Below are 20,787 nucleotides of genomic sequence, written 5' to 3' on the forward strand. Positions count from 1 at the left end.
CTTTGCAGTGAGGATACACCAACTTGGAGCTTACCAGCTGCTGTCCTTTATACAGTTTATATCTCCGGTACCTGGCATCACGTTTTATGGAACACATGGCCTGGCCTGACAAAGTGACATTTACCATCTACCTGGCCCTGGATGGGGGCAATCGTTGCCCAGAAGAGGAACATCATTCTGGCGCTCCTGTTTACATCATCGGCCGCCAGTGAGGGACATTTACCATCTTGAACTTTTAAAATGAATTTTTATAATCAACTGTAGAGCACCATTTTAGCTTGTATTACCGATGTTTTAATTGTAACCTATGTTTTATTTCCGGCGTTGCCGCATGTTCGCCGCCCTAGGCCGCACGGATAGGGCGGGATATAAATCCCAATATAAATAAATAAATAAATATGTCAGATCCGGCCCTTGTAACAAATGAGTTCGACACCCTGGCTTAGTAGCTTAGTGCAAATATTTTATTGGCTGCATTTTGATGAGATGATTAACTTGTGGGCCAGTCACAAACTCCAGTCTAAAGGTCAGTTGATTGGTACAAAATTGAGATGTCAAAGCTAGGGTTTCTTCCTCATGGTTTGTAGTAATTATGGTTTGCTGTGATTGTAAATTCACAATCCACAGAGACAGCAGTAAAGGATGTTCTCTCTGCTGGGAAACAAAGATAAGGCAAAAAGCAGACTAATTGGGATTTGTTACTTTTGTATGCTAAACTAGCCAGAGTTTGTCACATAAAACACAATTTATCATGCCTGGATGCACCCATTCTTTAGTTAGCAAGCACTGTCAATCTAGGTTTCCCCTCCTATTCACAAACAAAACAGGTGCACCCATTTTCATAAATGAGATCATCCAACATGCCACATGCTTACCTTGTGCAGCATATCGGCAAGATCCATCTTCCACCAATACATTGTAGAAAGGCTGGTGGGGACCGTGTGGCAAGCTGTGGACGTTCATGTTTCGAATCCACTCGTGCCCCATCATGCAGGCTGGGTCCCAGCCGTAGATTACACAGTTATAGCCGTATCTGAATGGAAGAACAGAGAAAAACAGCACAAAATTCAACAACAGTTAAATCGGAGACCCTCTTGAGTGATACGAGAGCTGCAGACGTTGGGTGGAAAAATTAAGAGGCGTGGCAATGAACACTGATGGTTGAAATCAAGTGACATGGGATGGAAATGTTTTTGATGCTCTATTTTTCTGGGGAAATTTTTCCACCCCACATATGTAAATATAGCAGGGGTCCTTAATATGGTGCCCGGGGGTACCACCGCACCCACCAACACCTTCTCTGGTGTCCACCAGGTGTTTTTAGAAAGTGGGTGGGGCCAGGTGGAATCCTGCTCACCTAGGGCTTTTGACTGCCCATCTGAGATCTGATTCGTTGTGCAGATTAAAATAACATTTTGGCAACAGCTGCTGCTGCAGCGTTGGTTCTATTCTCTGACTCCTCCTTCCCAATAGATCTTTTACTGCTCTTACTCCCTGTATGTGTGGTTGGTTCTGCCTCCCATGTGGCCATCATGAGTTGTGCACATCACCGTGTCAGAATTCAAAAGGTGCCCACAAGCTCAAATATAGTCTTATATACAGCTACAAATCAATCATGTTGGATGGGCTAAACATGGAATATGAAGCATGGACAAATCCCAGTGCTTGTAAAGGACCCAGAATTGTAGAGAGTGTATTGGTCTTCTTCTGCTAGCATTACTTATATTTTCCTAATATTGTTTAAATATCTAAATAATTTATTTAAATTTGAATAGGAACCAGAAAACCCACATCACTGGTTGAAATGAATAAAAATGACACGGTATTACAGTTGGTATAACTGCTTGAATCTCTGTCTCTAGGAAGAATTGTTGACTGGTGCCTTCCGTGTAATGATTTTGCTATTTTTTTTCCTGATTATGTTTTTCAACATCTTCGTGGCTTATAAGCGTTCACTCCTCTTCTGAGGAAAGTTCCGAAACATGTCATAACATCCAAAAACTCATCAAAAAAGAAGCAAGATTAAAGGAGAGTTTTGAGAATACTTAGACTGTGTGGACTGTGTGGACATGAAGTGTTTAAGTTTTGTCTGATTGTACATGAGTTACATTTACCTTGACTATCAGGTTGGAATTTGAACACATATGTTGATTAGGCTGTATGTATTGCACACACATAGGATATAATAAGAATACATTTTATTGTATTGTAATTATTAATTTCTTGTACTTAGAGACCCTTATCACAGTGTTTTCCTACACACTGTGATTCCTCTTGACTGTTTTGCAACACCAAATATGAAGGAAATGGTCAGCCTCGCCCTGACCTGGATAGCCCAGGGAAACCCGATCTCGGAAGCTAAGCAGGGTCGACTCTGGCAAGTACTGGATGGGAGACCTCCTTGGAATACCAGCAGTCGGCAGGCTGGGGCAGGCTTTATTCAGCCACCTCTCTGAATATCCTCCAGGCCCCCAGTAGGGGTCAGTCACCAGAAGTCGCCATGACTTCCAGGTGCACGCACACACTCACATAGGAGGGGAAAAAAGGTCAGCCTCCAAGCCTCCTGAGCATTTCAGTGGAGATATGCTCTTCTTAGGCCTAAGTGTACACATGCAGCAGAGTGAGATGATAGAATGGATTGTACCACATCAGACTTCAAATGGAAAAAATGCACTTTTGAATGCTCCCCTACATGGGGGAAAAACCCCTCCTTACAAGTAAAAAACTAGCATACCAGGGAACAGACTGGGCTAAAAACTCCTTCCCTGATATGCTAGGGTCTATTTTGGGGTGTTTTAAACTCACCTAAAGATTTTAAACCCCCTTTCCCCTTCAAAAATAGTGGTGTGTGTGTGTATTAAGTGCCATCAAGTCATTTCCAGCTTATGCAGAGCCAATAGATTACTTTTTTCTAAAACATGTCATCGTTGACAACCTTGCTCATGTCTTGCGAACTAAAATAATGGTGCCCCTCGGACTTTTATGGACAGGGGATGGGGGGGGGGACTGTACCACTTCAGGCTGCACAACCTCATTCTGCTGCAAAGGGAGTCCCAGCAACAGACTGTGTGAAGCATCCTCTCCCAAGCCAACTAAGAATAATGTTGTCAACACAGAAATTGAACAGTGTTCTTGGACAGCTAATTTTATCCCTCTCCTTATGGTACACAGATGGGTGAAAGCTACATAAAATTGTCATCTTCACCCTCCCGCCACCACGAGGCTAGCTGCTCGTATGATGTTCACATCACAGTGAAGAGTACCGTTTGTGTTCATCCACTTTAGTTATGCTTATTTCATCCACACCAGACTGTATGGGGCAGTATTCAACTCTTGAAATTAGCTGTACTCTACACTAAACCTGCTCCTAATACAATAACTAAACAACAGCAACTCAGAGTATCTTTCGGCATAGAACTTCCACAACATGGGAGCTGAAGAGCAGTGATTTCAGAGGGCTGGGTTCCTTTCATGAATATGCACCCCTTGATTAGTGAACACCTGGCCTGTGGGTAAATGTGTGAGCCGAATCCACAGTGCAATCTGTGAGCGAATCCACTGTGCTTGAGCTAAAGTCAGGCAACAGGGCAGTTCTAGTCAAGATGCTGGATCTGAAATCGCTTATTGTTTATCAAAACGGTTTCCATCCCAACGCACATCCGCAGAGTGGATTACAACAGTTTTGGATCAATCCACAAGCCATTAGGAAAATCACACCACATACAACACAAAATAAGAGCCTCAAAACACACACATGCTCTTTCCCCCACTCTATCTATCTATACAAAACTCCAGCAGCCAGCTAACAAGATAACAAGGAAGCCAGCAATATCAGATACAATACAAAACCGTTATTCATGTCAGGAACACGACAGCTGGCCAGTGACAAATGCACTGCTTATGAATCCAAGGCCCTTTCAAAGAGGATCATCTTCTTTAATTTATTCATTTGGCTAATTTAGAGCTCACCTGACGGCTACAAAAAGCACCTAAGGAGGCTTACAATTTTGTTTTTAAATACAGACATATCAAGCTAAGAATGGTATTAAAAGGAATATTAACAGCAGTAGATGTACAGTAAAACAGAGTTAAAAACGTAGAAGCAGAAGGCTAAAATGCTGTTTGGGGAAAAAACTTAAAAGATGTACAAACAGAACACCACAATATATGTCATGTAAAAAACATCTGAAAAACCTCCAAGTCCCAATACACATAAAATATCAACTAATTTCAAAGGCCCTCTGGAAAAGACACATTTTAAAGTCCTAAGGGCAGGGGAGCCCAAAACCTTGAGGCTACAGCTGGAAAAGTCCTCTCAAGTGAACAGCAACCTCACCTCTATTAAAGGGGGGGAGGCGGCGGCAGCAAAAGGGAGCACCCACAGGTCAATCTCAAAAATCCAAGCAGAGGTGGTCTTTCAGCACACAGCAAAAGTCCAAAAGGGACGGAGGCCAGGCCAACTTCTCTTGGAAGAGCATTCCAGAGTCAGGGTGCTACCACCAAGAAGGCCCTCTACTGAATTTCACTCTGAGTTGGGCACACAGAGTAGGTCTTCCAAAGATCACCTCAACGGCTGGGCAAGATTATTTCCCTATGCAAATCATCCCTGCAGCTGGCAATCAACAAATTCCTCTGAACAGTGCAAAATGCTGCAGAATGAGAAGAAGGATTAGACAGAGTCACCTTTTGTGCTTCATAACCAAGCCAACAGAATAGCAGACTTCTTTGTGCTTCTCATCAGAATGGAGCTTCACATCGGGCCCTGTTTCCTCTTTCCGACGTTCAATGTGTTCCAACGTGTGCTGGACTAAATAGCCCACCGCCCCATGCTGAGAAGGGTCCAAGGCCTGAATATGTTGCAAAATGTCCAGCACCTTTGGCAGAAGGAAGCAAAAATAAGGGGCAGTTGTAAACAGCTACCATCCAGTTAAAAACTCACCTGTTACAACTCAGAAGACCTTTGTTCTCAAAAGGGAATGATAGCCTTGCCCTGCCCATTCTCCAGAGGACCAAGAGCTGAAGTTCTATAATCTCCCAGCAAGAACAACTCTATTCTAGTGTACACTACTCTATTGCAATGGAGCTATCGGTAAAACCAAGGGAGCATTTTAACAGCCCTTGCAATTCTATCTTTGATTACAGTTTCTACAGTTTCTACTACTACTTCTACAGCCTGGGACAGATGTTAAGCTAACTGGCCTGGAGGAGGCAGACGAGCGCCGGGAGTTGCAGGAAAGCAGGCCGACGAAACAAGCTGGAGGCATGATCTCCGTAGCAAAAAATAAGAGGGGGTGGATTGGATTGTTCGCTTTTATTTGATCCTTCCAAAGAGCCTCTGGCTGCCCTGCATGTTGCAACCCGATCCCGCAACTGGGAAGCACCCGCCCTCCCCCTCCCCCCGGGGGGGGAGGCGGCGGCAGCAAAAGGGTCTCCAGGCCCCACCGGGAGGTTGGCATCTGCGCCTGCCTAGGGCGCAGAAGCACCTCGAGCCGGCCCTGCCTGTAATTTCTTGGTTCCCACTTGGACCCCTTTTAAAAAATCAGTGCAACTGTTGCTTCTCTCCAGACTTCTGGTACAGTGGTCGATTTTAGTGACAAGATATATGTACTGGTTAATAGACCGGAGAACAAGTATAAAGAAAACAGTCGTGAGAGTCAGACCCATAAATCAAGCAGTCAACAAGACTTGCAAAAAAAATGCTTTCTGTATATTATGGTCAAAAGCACTACTACACAATAAACAAATTCCTACAAATCATAAGAAAATCCTAGTGCAAAGATACATCATCGTTGTCGTCTCCGGATTACATAACAACGTTTCAAAATTGAATGTTCCTCAGGAAATATTAGAGTAGTACAAAAGTTCTCTTGCTCATAAAGTGCTTTACAAGAAGTCATGAAAGATAATACATTCAGATAGGACGCTGAATGAATCTCTCAATAAGAGATCAATAGTCACAATCAGGACTTTATTTGTAGAAAAAGCCCAGCAGGAACTCATTAGCATAATAGGCCACACCCAACAACAGAAACTCATTAGCATATCCAGCCACACCCATGAGAGCACAGCTCATTAGCATATTAGGCTAATATGCTAATGAGCTGTGCTCTCATGGGTGTGGCTGGATATGCTAATGAGCCAGCCGGAACTCCGTTCCTGTGCGTTCCTGCCCAAAAATAGCCCTGGTCACAATAATGAGATGCCTGGGATCCATTAGAAATTTAGCAGCCTATTTGAGCCTGAACACTTATTTCTCTCTTTCTAATCTCTCTCTTTCTTTCTAATCTCCCTTTGAAATTCCTTTGTAAGAGAACTGCTACTCTTAGGGCTAAGTTACACTGGAGGGAAAGACATGGCCAAAGCGTGGCTTTTTTGAGCCGCACCAAAAGAGACGCGCGGTGGCCGGATCAGACAGATCCCCCGAGCCGCCGCGCAGTTGCTCCCTGGCACAATCAGATGCCAGGGGGAAGCCACGGAACAGAGAGCGAGGCAGCTGGCTGCGCATGTGCGCGCATGCGCAGTTTGGCTGGGAGCCTCGCATGCTGTGGGAGACGGGCGCGCCGGCGATCCCATGGCCGCCCTTGCTGTGGATTTTCAGGTAGGTTTTTTTTTAATGCACGGTTTCGCCTGGAAAGGACGGTTTGGGGACGGGTGCACTCCGCTTCCCAGACGTTGCGGTGTGATCGCGCCCGTTTGCTGCGCCCCCGATCCGTTCCTCTTGCGGGGCAAAACCTCCCGTGTGACCGGGGCCTTAGGTCAGCAACTGAATGTCCTGGAAGGTTAAAAGGTTCCCCCACTGGGTTTTGAATGTTGTGGTTTCTAATAGTAGTAGAAAGAGTAAGAATCCAGTAGCACCTTAAAGAGTGGGGAATCAAAGCCGGTTCTCTAGATTAGAGTCCGCTCTCTTAACCAGTACACCAAACTGGCTCTCAAGGGGGCAAGTATGACAAATGCACAGAAGTGCTTCATTCTCATTAGCACTTTCTATTAGTTCAAAGTGTATAGGTTTCAACAAGCCTCTTTCATGAGCAATGAGTTGCAAATGTAACATTTGGTGTGAGCACCTATAAGCCAAAAAGCTCCACACATCTCAAAGGCTTTTTTCAAAAGACAAAGATGAAAGAATCCAGGACACAGCCTTTTGATATGGCCTACAAGCATTCCCTGATGATATTTTTGATATGCCTCACCCTCTCAGAACTGGAAGCCACACCTACATGATATGGCACTACTCCATATGAAAACCATACATTTATTTATTTACTTCATTTATAGCCCACCTTCCTCCCCAATGGGGACCCAAAGCAGCTTACACTGTTCTCCATTTTATCTTTACAACTACTCTGTGAGGTAGGTTAGGCTGAGAGCATGTGACTGGCCCAAGGTCACCCAGCAAACTTCTATGGCAGAGTGGGGATCTGAATCTGGATCTCCTAGACTCTAGTCCACGGGTGGCCAACCTGTGGCTCAGGAGCCACATGCAGCTCTTTCACACATATTGTGTAGCTCCCGGCAGGGCAGCTGGGGAAGCGAAGGGGAGGCTTCCTTTCCCCACCCAGTGTTCCCCTTCCAGGGTAGGCTTGAGGCAGGGGGGAGCAGAGAAAGAAAGCAACTTTAGCTTTAAATGCATTCTCAAAGCCCCCTCCCAAGCCTACCAATATCATTGGACAAATAAATATCATTATCAATATCTATTTTTATCCCTTTTGTTTTTATTTCTGGTGGTCTCATTTAATGTTAATAAAAAGCAAATTTGCATATTTTTCAATAAAAACATGTCTGTAATATTTGTTCACATAATGTGGCTCTCAAACATCTGATGTTTATTCTATGTGGCTCTTACATTAAGCATGTTTGGCCACCCCTGCTCTAGTCCAACACTCTGGCATGGACAAGCGACTGAACCTGGTCGCAAACTAAGCTGCTATATGAAGTCCTAACATAGCTGACGCTACTCTTTTTCTCATTGTTTAACAACAGCTATTCATCATACAGAGAGCCTGGTTGATGCATACAACCGTCTTTCATTTTATAGCAGAGGAGTCTATGGACGGGCCCTAGCACTGAGAGAGCTTTTTAATGTTCATAAATATTTCTCCTGTTAAGTATTTGCGGAGAAAAAGGCTATTCCCATCTACACATGGCTGGTATTGATCTCTGAAGTGTAATGAACACACTTTAAAAGAGGTTGTAAAATTATGAGAAGCTGTTAGTAATCTAAATCGATAGCCTAGGATTGATTGATTGGTTTGGCATTATCTCAAAAAGGCGGCGGGGGGGACGACGACAGGAAAGTTAGATAAACTGCTGGATTAGATTCCAATGAAGCTTGCAACACCTGGTTTAAAGTTCAATTACAGAACAGAAGATGCTGATCCAGAAAACCAGGGCTACTATTAACAAGTGAAGTACTAGGTTGATACTAGGGTGGGGAGTATGCAAAGCATTGAGTCAGGCATGGCTTAAGCTCCTCACAGAAATGGGAAGCAGTGGGAGGCACAGTCTGTGGCACTAAGAGCATGAACTGGGAAGTCTGGGACCACGCAATTCCCACCTCCCCAAACACCATGAGCCAACTAATTTCCAGATTTGTGGCAAACCCTAGCTGGCAGCTGTCATAGTTTGTGCCTGCCCTGCAAAAGAGGACTGCAAACAAGAAACAAACCACACCCACGCAACAAAGAAACTAGGGATTGCTGCAAGCCAGGTAAGAAGCAATCATGTAGGGTGAGCCCGCAGCTCCTTCTAGACTCCTGCAGGTAGCATCAAGCCAGCAAATTCTTTGGGGAGAAGAATTAATCTTTTCCTTACACATGGGCCGCAGCCTAGTCTTGGCCTTTGGAGTAAATCGACATAAACGCAGATGTACAAGCTGAAGTACCTTTTCTGGCCAGATTCCCAGGTGGAAGTACAGTCTTGCTTGGAGCATCAGATGCTGCACATTGTCTGGATACATGGCCAGGTACAGATCCAATGAGTCCCTCAAGAGCTGGTAGGACTGATCGGTGCTTTCCCTATCGACAGAAACATTCAAGCTCACCATTTCTTACATGTTCATGATCACAGCGTTTGAGACACCATATTCCGACAAAAAGTAGCACATGCTGGACTGTCTCCCTGGATAACCCTCTTAGTTGCAAAACAAACAGCACAACCTCCACAAGCACAAAAATATTGATGCTGCCAGACCAGCTCCATAGCAACAGGACTGCGCTACCACAATTTTTCTTGTAGCCTTGTAAATTATACTTAAACCTCACCTATCCCCTCTGTCCTAGGAGTGGCTCTTACTGACCTGTAGCCTGGGATGTACTAATTGACTGATGCATGCTTATGGCCCCTGCCACACGGCAGGGGAAAATCCTCTAAAAGTGCAGCTTTTAAAAGCCGCGCCAAAGTTGAGACGCCGCAGCGGGATCCCATGGATCCCCTGGTCGTGGCACCTTTTCTCCCCGGCACGATCAGACGCCGGGGAGAAAACACGGCCCCGACGGGGAGCCTGCCAAACTGTGCATGTCGGAGCATGCGCGGTTCGGCTAGGAGCCGGGGATGCGCCGGCACAAGGATGTGCCGGCGATCACGGCGCCTCGTCCGGATGAACCACCTCAGGTAGGTGGTTCACTTTTGACGCGCCTCATCGGGGGAAGGGCCGGATCGGAGACAGGAGCGCAACGCCAGCCAGATGTTGGCGTGGGATCGCGCCCGTTTGCTCCGTCTCCAATCCGGCCCACTCCCGGCCCAAAACGCCTCGTATGAACTATGTCTTGCTTTTCCTCCACTGTGGAACGAAAGCTGACTTATACACGATTCCCAGGTTGCATCCAGATGCCTGGCCAGACCCAGACCTGCTCAGAAAGTGCCCTCTCTGGGACCTTCAGACAACAGCCATGTGTGAATGCTCTTAAGGATCCTTTTTTAAAATCTGGAAGTATCCAATCCAGTGAGGTCTCTCTGCAGTGATGCAGTTTTTTCCCCACACACAGCTTTACTATTTCCCTGACTATCAGGCCTCAGTAAATGCCTCTTACTCCATGCTGCTCTGATGGGTGCCAGGGTGCCGCACAGCTTCTCCTCCTAGCTCTTTAATGCTCATTCCCCAGGACAGAGAGAAACATGGCAAACTTAATGAAAGGCCTGTGAGTAGCACTGAGAGCATTCAAAGCTCTTTCCAGCCAGGGAATAAGTCCTAAAGGCTCTCCCACAGTTGCTTCTCCCAGAGGGATCTGAATAGGGAAACGGTGCCCTGACACCCTTTCAGGCCAGAAACATGAGTCCCAGTGCAGTCCTATAAATCTGTGCATGTTGCTTCTCCAAGCCTTAAAAAGGGTGAAAGGAGGCAACACAAACACACCCCTCTGTGATGGAATCTTTGGCCGTCCTTAGCAGCCTGAAGACAAACTCTACAGTGAACACATAAAACTGCCCTATACTGAATCAGACCATCACAGTCAGTGCTGTCTGTTCTGACTGGCAGTAGCTCTCCAGGATCTCAGGCAGAGGTCTCCCACATCACCCACTACCAGATGCCAGGGATTGAACCTGAGACCTTCTGCATGCCAAGGAGATGCTCTACCACTGAGCTTTGGTCCCTTCCAGTGGCTGAGTCAGAGCTCTGCTCCACCTTGCCCAACCCCGACTTCAGTATCTTACTAGAGGTCACAGGGCTTAAACCTGGCACCTCGGCACCTCTTACCGTTTCCCAATGTTCAGCAAGTTCCCCACCATTCGCTGCAAAACTTCCTTTGCCGTCGCCACACAATAGAACTCCTCTGTTACGTGGTGTCCAATCAGATACTCACACTCCTTCACCTTTAGCTGTTTGCCCTTTCCGAAAGCGTCTATGTAAATGTAGTCAAAGATATTCGTGCTTCTGAATAAAAGGCCAAGAAAACCGAAACTAAGGGCAAGGCTTCAGAATGCATAACACAGTTTTCATTCTACGGAAGTGGTTCTTACACAGCAATGGGATTCAAGGTCACAGAAACAGATGAAGCCACCAAGTTGGATGGTTGGTCCTTCTAGATCAGTAGTGTCTCCTCTCACTGGTAACAACTCTCACTGGTAACAACTTTCAAGGTGCCAGCAGAGAAAGGTCTCTTCCAAGTCCTGCTGTGCAAAGTTTGTCAACCTGGAGACTTACTTATCTATATACTGCTTTTCTCCCCAATGGCGACCCCAAGTGGCTTGCAACATTGGTCTGCCCTTGTCCATTTTCTCATCATAATGACCCTGTGAGGCGGAGTGTGTATGACGGGCCCAAGGTTACCCAGTGAGCTTCCATGGCAGAGTTGGGATTGGAAGCATCTTGCAGAGCAGGACTTGAAAATGACTTTTCTTTGCTGACGCCTCTTTCTCCCCTTACCTATCCCTCAGGGTATACGGTGATGATATTGTTTATTTATTATATTTTATTTGAAATATTTATTAATTGCCCTTTCTACCTTTTATGAACACAAGGTGGCTTACAATGTAATTGATACATAAAAAAAGAGATTGGATTTATACCCCACCCTTCACTTGGAGTCTCAGAGCGGTTTACAAACTCCTTTCCCTTCCCCTCCCCACAACAGACACCCTGTGAGGTAGGTGGGGCTGAGGGAGCTTTTTCAAGAACTGCCCTTTCAAGGACAGCTCTGACAGGCTTGCCCAAGGTCATCCAGCAGGTGCAAGTGGAGAAGTGGGGAATCAAACCCGGTTCTCCCAGATTAGAGTCTGCACACTTAACCACTATACCAAACTGGCTCTCAGAAAGCGGGTTTCACAAGCCCTTTCTCCCAGACCTTGTTACAGTGCCATAGTAATAATAATAATAATTTTTATTTAGCTAAGGTTTAACTCTTTAATATGTTGGTGATGTCATGGTAGCTGCTTTGAGTGCTGTATTGCAGAAGGGCCAGATCTGAACAGCCAAATATCTAAATGAAATAAGGAGAGAATTACTGTGATATAGTTGTTGGAATGCTGGATCAGGGTCAGAGAGACGCTGCTCAGCTTTGGAGCTCATTTGGTGACTTCAGACCAATCGCTCTTTCTCACTTCAGCTTCAGGATTCTGCTTTTCTTGCTGCAAAATGCAGCAGAAATTTAAACCACTTTAGCGCGAGACTACACACAAGACTTGCCGGTCGATGGGTGTCTGCAGCACGGCAACCACGGTTCCCAGACCTGAATGACATCACTGAAGCCATCCCTTAATTGGGTCCTTCAGGATGCCTGACCACCCGTGACTAATCAGAACACCATTTAGAAGGCCCTTGATGGCCAATTAAGAAAATGGATGGGCACTTTACGTGCGAACGTCAGTCACTAGCAATTATTTTGCACAAAAGAGTAAAATGAAGCCATTCGTGTGTGTGTGTGTGTTTTTTTAAAAAATCTATAAAAATTATGAAGAGCCAAGAGGGGTCTATGAGCAAATGCCATTATATTTTACCCTCTGGAAATTTGCTGCTATTCATTACAGACAGCTGTCCTCTTGTGATCCTGCAACACCAACAGAGCCCCCTCCAAGTGAATTTATAACCTTTTATGCATGTGTTGGCCAACTCTCCGGCGGCTAACGAGATCACCCTGCAATATTATTGATGACCAGCTTCAACACGGCAAATAACAGGATACTTTAATCGAACATAATCATCTTTCTTTTGCAGCGCGGGGGGAGGGAGAGAACCTAACCATTACTTCATCATTTGGCACTGGGGAACCAGAAAGCAGCAACACGAGATGTTGAAACATTTTGCTGCCTGCGATAGCTGCTGCTCGCGCTCTCTTGCCAGATTGGAGAACAGCTTCCCGGTGGGGGAATAAAATGGCTTTGGAGAGCAGGAACTTTAAAAGCTTACCCTTCTGTCCCTTGGCACCATCTGAGCAAAAAGTGACTGGGAAAGTTGACAGGCTCCAGCCTGACTCCCAACTGCTTGGCAATTGTCAAATAAAGCACAGACAAGCTGATCGGGATTCCAGTTCGATGGATCAAAACCTGAAAAGGGAAGCTTAGAACAATGAGAAGCTTAGAAGTCCTAGGGCTCTTTGATCTGGGATTTGAAAGAGCAGAGAGAAAAAGGGAAGGGGAGATCAGTTTCTAGTCACACAGTACACAAAGACCACCCCTGTTTTTAAGAACATTAAAACAAAAAATCCTCAGAGCCCCACTAGCAGATATGCAGAAAGTTAGAACAGGTGACAGCAATCTGTCTCTTTAAGGCATTGCCCCTGACATATGCCATGCATTCATATAGGAAAATGAGTCAAAAGTTCTTTTTTGGGGGGGTCAGATTTGTTCAGCAGAGATCTGCTTACCTGGCGAATGTATGAATTCAGAGAATTGTAGTAATCCACCTCATTCCCTTTGTATTTCAGTTGTTCATACAGGACGTAGTTCATGGCATCCAAAACCTGCCTCTGAAGCTCCACCTCAGAGACTTCTCGACATACTTCTCCTGAAACATCACAACATTTGTAAAAAACCACAAAATAACAAATATCTTGCTGCTCACGCTCTCTCTGTTAAGAACTCACACCAAATCACAGTTTGTGCTCACAACAGTTCCAAACACAGGAGAACTGGGCTTTAAAGCTGCATTGACCTTCTCAGTGCTCAGCTTCACACATTCACGCTTCCATCATTCTGCTGCAGCAGCCTCTAAAGACAGAGCAATGGTTGTACCCACGACTGGCAAATTACAGTTTGTCAATTCAGACCCCATATGCTGCATCACAATTTACACAAACCCAGGCTTCCGGTCTGGCTCCCGCGAAAGGCGGACGCATCCTTGGGTCGCTCCCGAGGGGCGTCTCGCCTGCCCGCGGTGGAGGAGGGAATCCGCGCGAGCGGAGACCCGAACGAGCCCCTCAGGATGTGAGGAGCTCGGATCCGGGGCGCTTTAGGGCGCTCGAGGGGGGAGTCTCGCTCTCAGCCGAGAGGTTGGAGACGAAATGGTTGTACCCACGGCTGGCAAATTACAGTTTGTCAATTCAGACCCCATATGCTGCATCACAATTTACACAAACCCAGTTTTTATTCGGGTTTGCCAGCTGAGGGCGCACATCTAAGAGCATTTCTATTCCCCCACAAGGAAAAGATTCATATGGATCTCTCTTCAGCAATTTTTGGAGGCCTCAAGCCATTTGAAACCCAAGGAATATTAAACTAAACTAGTGACTTGAGCACAAAGATACAGCTGGTTATTTCAAAGCGGTATATGAACGGGCCCTCCTCAATACATCAGCCCCCTTCTTTCATTTGTCCCCCTCTCTCAGTTTTCTGTCCCCTATCCTATTTCTCCCTCTGGACACCTCTACATTCCTGTTGACTGCTTCCTCTTCTGCTCCCATTTTCCTGAGTGCCAACTACTTCCTTTTCAGACTCTGCCTCCTTCATTCTTTTTCCCTGGCTTGCTTGCCTCCCTTGCCCCTTTCTGGGATACCTGAAAAACAAACACGACCTCAGTTATACAGATAGAAAACAAACCGTGAAGAGAATTAGAACATTGATTACATGAAAAGTGTGTAAAGATACTATATTGAAATAAATACACTGAAAACATTCAAGGTCTTCTCTATGCAATGCATGTTACAAAATATATTCAAAAATAATTGTAAATGTAGTCCAATTAACAAACGAAGTCCAACTCGAATAAAGGTCCTTTTTGTTATGATCATAAAGAATGTACTGTAATGCAGTAATAATGATAGTCACTCATTAATTGCGAATGTCTTTTACAAACACAAAGGTTCCTTCCAAAAACTATTTTACGAAACCCGGAGGTTACTGTTAAACATCCTAAGCTGATCAGAATTCAAGACTACCCAGTTATCTTTCCCCAGGAAAATGTGATGCCAATCAGAAGAAAGAACTGATGCTTAATGTTTAATATTATTGTGAATTCTGAATCTGTAATATGGATGTTTAATCAGGATAACTCAATCTGAAAATACATCTTGAGGAAGATTCTTTTCGAAACAGAGGATATCCGGACCTTTGTAAAAATTATTGATGAACTTAGAATGTTTTACAATAACCTCCTGGTTTCATGAAATAGTTTTTGGAACAAACCTTTGTAGCCCAGAGGGTCTAAAGATGGCTTCACCTTTGTTTTCTTAAAAGACAATTGGAATCAATGTGTGACTATCATTATTACTGCATTACAGCACATTCTTTATCATCATAACAAGAAGGACCTTTATTCGAATTGGACTTCACACTTGTTACAATGATTTTTTAATATATTCTGTTGCATGAATTGCGTACAGACAACCTTGAATGTTTTGAATGTATTTATTTCAATACATAATCTTTACACACTTTTCATGGTTATAGTTCTCTTCATGGTATGTTTCTTGTTGCTTTCCTTTCTGGAATACAGCAGCTTGGCCAATGGCAGTCAGAAACCCATATGCCTGCTCTGCCCTCACTATGATATTAAGGTATCAAATTCACTTGCTAGCCATCAAAACCCTCAGTACACTATCAATATAACATCCAGCCCTATCTCATAGGGCAGGGGTGTCGAACTCATTTGTCATGAGGGCCGAATTTGATATAAATGAGACCTTGTTGGGCCGGGCCATGTGTGTCTTAATATGTAATGCCAGGTAGGGGAGATATAAACTTTATAAAGGACACAAACACAATGGGTTTTGGGTTTTTTTACTTAAAATAAAAACATGTTTAAAACAGTAGCACTCTTGTAATATTTTGTTTATTTAACAGTGTCTGATAACTGACACCTCTTGCTCTGAATTATTGCATCAAAATGTATGTGCTGTTGCAATCTTGAGTATGCTGTTCAGGTGTGTATCTTAAGGTGCAAACCTATGATGACGCAGCAGAACTGGAAGAAGCAGAAGACAGCCAGTTCCACTGCGGGCCTGACAGAAGCCCTCTGGGGGCCTGATCCAGCCCCCAGGCTGCATGTTTGACACCCCTGTCATATGGAGCTTTTTCAGAGTTGCAGGGGAGGGATGATAAAACAGATACCTGCTTTAGAGGTCACGCTGGGATGCCGAGGGTTTTTAGACTTCAGAAATTTACGAACTTTAGCAGCAATGTCATCAATCTGGGCTTGAACAGTCTCTAGGCAAATGTCTGACAAAGGGTTACAGTACTGATCAATTAATACAGCACCTAGAAAAAGACAGGAGGCAAAAGGAACGTGATTTTGGCTTTTTAAAATGTCACACCCATTAAGACTGCTTTTCAATACAACTCTTACTTTAGCATGCAAAAAGATATCAGCATTACTGGTTTTGCTACTGTAAGTGTGGTATGGATAAACATTGTAGACTCTTGACTATCTTGTCCCTTTAAAGGCCACTGGATATTTCCTCTCTTTAGCTCATCTTTCTACCCCAAATACTGAGTAGGCATTTGAAGCTGGCCGGGTGTCTTCAACTTAGTCCTATGCTCTAACCATTAAACTGCAGTGACTCTCAGGTACCATCTTCTGTGGATGCAATTTTAGCTTCCACTAGGACAGGGCCTTTTCAGTAGTTGCCCCGATGCCATAAAATATCCTCCCACCTACTTGGCTCCCTCACTTGCCACTTCAAAGACATTGAGAAAAACATTATCCTTATGCCAAGCTTTAGACAGGAAGATCTTTGTTTACTGACTGCTGATTTCAGGTAATCCGTGTATAACAGCTGTTTAGCTGATTTAATTTTACTGTTTCAGCCGATGACAATCTGCATCATTCCTAAATTGTAAAGTACTTTGAAAATTGACAATTTTTTAAAACCAAAAAGTTAAATAAATAGATTCAATTGACATTATGCTGGAGTCAGGATGACAAAGTGAACTGATAAACATATTTGTCTTTGCATCCAGGTAAGAAAAGAAGGAAAATAATTTATCAACAATATCCGAGAATGAAGAGGAGGGAAAAAGGAAGGGGTTTCCCCCTTGTTGAAATGTATTTCATCGTATCTACCAAGTTCAGATCCAGATAAAAGAAACACACCCAGCCTGGACTCAACACATAAGAATTCCTGCTTATTCTTTATTTTACTCATCTCCTTCAGGTCACTGCTAACCTTCCAAGAAGGACTGTTCATCTGCTGGGCGTTGAAGATATGCCTTCAGTTTTTTTAAAATATTTTGTTGCCGCAGGAAGTAGAGAATTTTCTTTGCATAGTACTTCCATGTCAGGCCTTTCCTGCAAAGCATAAATAACCACTGGAATGAACAATCACTTGGGAAAATATCATGGAAGAATGGAATGGAAAGAGGTAGGCTAAAAGCTTCGGATTAACTTCTGATTAGAAATATCTGATTAGAGACTACAAGCCTAACACAGTAGTCACAGTTAGGGCAAAACAGGATCTTATTAAAATTAGTTCCGCTATACTGCTTAAAATATACACACACAATAACATTCCTAAATTATAAGACCAGTTGTTGAAAATAAATATCTATACCCATGTGAAATTAACAGCATACCAGAAAAGCAGGGACACACTCAGATTAGACCTACTATGGTCAGGGGCTATACAGAGGGTGGAACTGGCAGCAGAATAGACTGAATTAACACTGTAATTGCCCTATGCTGATACAGGATGTCTGTGTCTATGGTTGTAAAGGTATATGTATTTTATGTATCCTTGTATTTTATATTTCCTTTCGTCATTCGTTTTAATAAAGATAAAAAGTAAAAAGAACACACACAATCAATAATTTTAGACTCTAAAGCATTATCTCATCCATGAGATCTGGACAGAAAATTGAAGTATAATTAAAATGCCCTTATGGTTGTCCCCCGCCCCCATTAATTTTATTAAATTTCAGCATGCACTAGAACACAGTCACAAGCAGGAAACAAAATTTAGAGCCCGGTGGCACCTTTAAGACCAACAAAGGTTTATTCAAGGTATGAGCTTTCATGTGCATGCACACTTTTTCAAATACATTGGAATGATATGTAAGGTTCAAATGTATAGACAGGGAAATTAACATGTAACATGATGATGTTTAAGATATGCAAAGCCAAAAATAACAAGCTAAGGTTATAAGGTCAACAGTTGTAAAGCAATAAATATGTCCAAATAGCAGATAAATGTCTAAAGGTGTCTTTTCTAAATGTGGGAAGCAGAATTAGCTTGTTATTTTTGACTCTGCATATCTTAAACATAATCATGTTACAGGTTAATTTCCCTGTCTATAAGTCTGAACCTTACACACCATTCCAATGTATTTGAAAAACTGTGCCTGCACACGAAAGCTCATACCTCGAATAAACCTTTGTTGGTTTTAAAAGTGCCACTGGACTCTAATTTTGTTCTACTATTTCAGACCAACACGGCTGACCACCTGGATCTACAAACAGGAAAGAGACAAATCTCTGAATGCAGATTTAAAAAATCCTACTCTCTTCCTCTCTCTGCCAATAAGACGTAAGGTCTGCAATTATGCTGTGCAAAGAAACTGTGTGTGTATAATACAGAAATAAAAAAGAAAACGTATCAAAAATCATTATCCTCCATACCCCACAAGGGGTCTATATCAGAGAAAACAACATAGCTACCTATAGCCTGTGTCTATTTGGGGAAACATTCATCTCTCTTTGATGGCTTCTCCAACTAAAATAAGTTGATCTTCAAACAGGACTTAGCTTACGGGGTGTGGGGGCTGCATGCCTTCCACCTCACGGATTGGCCTGCCTGAGGTTGTCAGGAAGGCTCCCACATTTCTGTAATTCCAGAAACAAAACAGTCTGGGTGGCATATTTATACAGGTAATAGGGCTGTATAATAACAAAACAGTTCAGGAACCTTGTTTTATAAACAGAACGGGGCTGTGAACCATACCACTGTGTACAGTATGTGCCGTTTGTTTGCTGTATGTATTATCCTGTTCTCACTACTTCGCGTCTATGTTTATGTAATAGCATTTTCTGCATTACTTAACATATATACTTTACGCTCTGTTTCAGAGTGCCATAATCCTAGTCTTATTAGATGTCTCTGATTGCATTCACTAATTGCATTTACTGATTGCATTTACTAATCCTGTGTAATCCGTCTTGAGTCTCTCAGTAAAAAAGGCAGAGTATAAAGTAAAATGCTACCCGCTTGGGTTTCTATTGATTCTACCAAGTGCATCATCTAGCTCCAGCTTTCTTAACATAAGGACCGCCGTACTATTCTTCGTCTCTTTGCCTGATCTGTGTGTTCCACGTTGTGCTGGTAGGCCCCTGATTAACTACTGGCTTTTATATTCTCAAAGGGACAGTGACCAGTTTTATCCTTCTCTATCCCTGTAGTGTTTGGTGCATCCTGCAACCTGTTTGGTGTTTGGTGCATCCCATACCATAAAATCCAATTACATCTGCCATTTTTTAAATTTTTTATTAACATTATAGTCTGCCTCTCTCATTGAGATGCAAGGCGGATTACATAGTGTAAATCAAATACAATCAACAGGCTGGGACATCCAATGAACAGTGCAATAGAGTTTGGACTAAAGGTAAAGATAAAGGTTCCTTTGCTCGAAAGCCAGTCGAGTCCGACTCTAGGGTTGCGGTGCTCATCTCCGTTTCAAAGCCGAAGAGCCAGCGCTGTCCGAAGACGTTTCCGTGGTCATGTGGCCAGCATGACTAAACACCAAGGGGCACGGAACGCTGTTACCTTCCCACCGAAGTGGTACCTATTTATCTACTTGCAATTTCTTGCTTTCAAACTGCTAGGTTGGCAGGAGCTGGAACTAGAGACGGGAGCTCACTCCGTCATGCAGCAACTCGGGTCTCAAACTGCTGAACTACTGACCTTCCACAGCCTGCAGTTCAGCGTCTTAACCACTTGAGCCACCGCAGCTCCTAGAGTTTGGACTACAGAAACCCAAAAACAAGCAGACATCTAAAACAGAGCTGAAACAAACCTGAAACAAAGAATAAGAATTTAAACATGACATGTTAAATGGTTAGAAATGATATAGACCAGGGGTGGCCAAACTGACTTAACGTAAGAGCCACATAGAATAAACATCAGATGTTTGAGAGCCACAAAACATGAACAAACATTACACACGTTTTTAATTGGAAAATATGCAAATTTGCTTTTTATTAACATTAAACGAGACTGCCAAAAATAAAAACAAAAGGGGTAAAAGCAGATATTGATAATGATATTTATTTATCCAATGATATTTTTAGGCTGGGAGGGCTTTGAGAATGCATTTATAGTCACTAGCACCTTATGATTTTATGATGCCATTTGTATTTGAATTGTTTTAAATGATTGTTGTGGTTTTATTGGCATTTTGTATCAACTGTGTAAGCCGCCCTGAGCCTGCTCGCGGGGAGGGCGGGGTACAAACTGAATAAATAAATAAATAAATACTATAGTTGCTCTCTTTCTCTGCTCCCCCTTATCTTAAGCCTACCCAGGGGAAGGGAAGACCGATCGGGGACGCATGCCTTCCCTTTGCTTCCCCAGCCACCCTGCTGGGAGCCACAATTTGACCACCCCTGACACAGACCATACTCAAAGTGACAGGCAGCACTACAGTAGTTTAGACCACAGTCCCTATTGTTATTCTCAGTCTTTAGCTGAAGAGTGAAGGCAACACCATGTTGCAGTCACACAATAAAATCAGTCCTAATAGCCCAACAACATATACAGAAATGTTCAACAGGTCAATTTCAACAGGTCTTCCGCACCATAAACTGGTCACCATATATCTGCCAACTTCATCAACCCCCAACAAAGGCTCTCTCTGGAACAGGACACTATAACATGCTCTACAAAAAAATAATACAGCCCTCTGCAATCCTCGCAGGCAGACCATTCCACA

At 43.6% G+C, this 20,787-nt stretch overlaps 1 protein-coding gene across 2 annotated transcripts in view; it reads right to left on the minus strand.

Annotated features, from left to right (window-relative positions):
- Positions 1-20,787, minus strand: part of FBXO21 (F-box protein 21) — a 46,015-nt gene that overhangs the window by 8,513 nt on the left and 16,715 nt on the right. The window contains exons 4-11 of one of the 2 annotated variants that reach the window (XM_015413432.1): positions 17,034-17,155; positions 15,979-16,125; positions 13,299-13,435; positions 12,842-12,978; positions 10,694-10,870; positions 8,882-9,014; positions 4,684-4,874; positions 876-1,033 (exon numbers count right to left, since the gene is read on the minus strand). In XM_015413432.1, the coding sequence (XP_015268918.1) occupies positions 876-1,033; positions 4,684-4,874; positions 8,882-9,014; positions 10,694-10,870; positions 12,842-12,978; positions 13,299-13,435; positions 15,979-16,125; positions 17,034-17,155 (1,202 nt within the window). Of the gene's footprint in view, positions 1-875; positions 1,034-4,683; positions 4,875-8,881; positions 9,015-10,693; positions 10,871-12,841; positions 12,979-13,298; positions 13,439-15,978; positions 16,126-17,033; positions 17,156-20,787 lie in introns of both variants that reach the window. The other variant, XM_015413431.1, reaches the window with a different exon arrangement.

Source organism: Gekko japonicus, unplaced genomic scaffold, assembly GCF_001447785.1.
Source record: "Gekko japonicus isolate JY-2015 unplaced genomic scaffold, Gekko_japonicus_V1.1 scaffold85, whole genome shotgun sequence".
Taxonomy (NCBI): Eukaryota; Metazoa; Chordata; class Lepidosauria; order Squamata; family Gekkonidae; genus Gekko; species Gekko japonicus.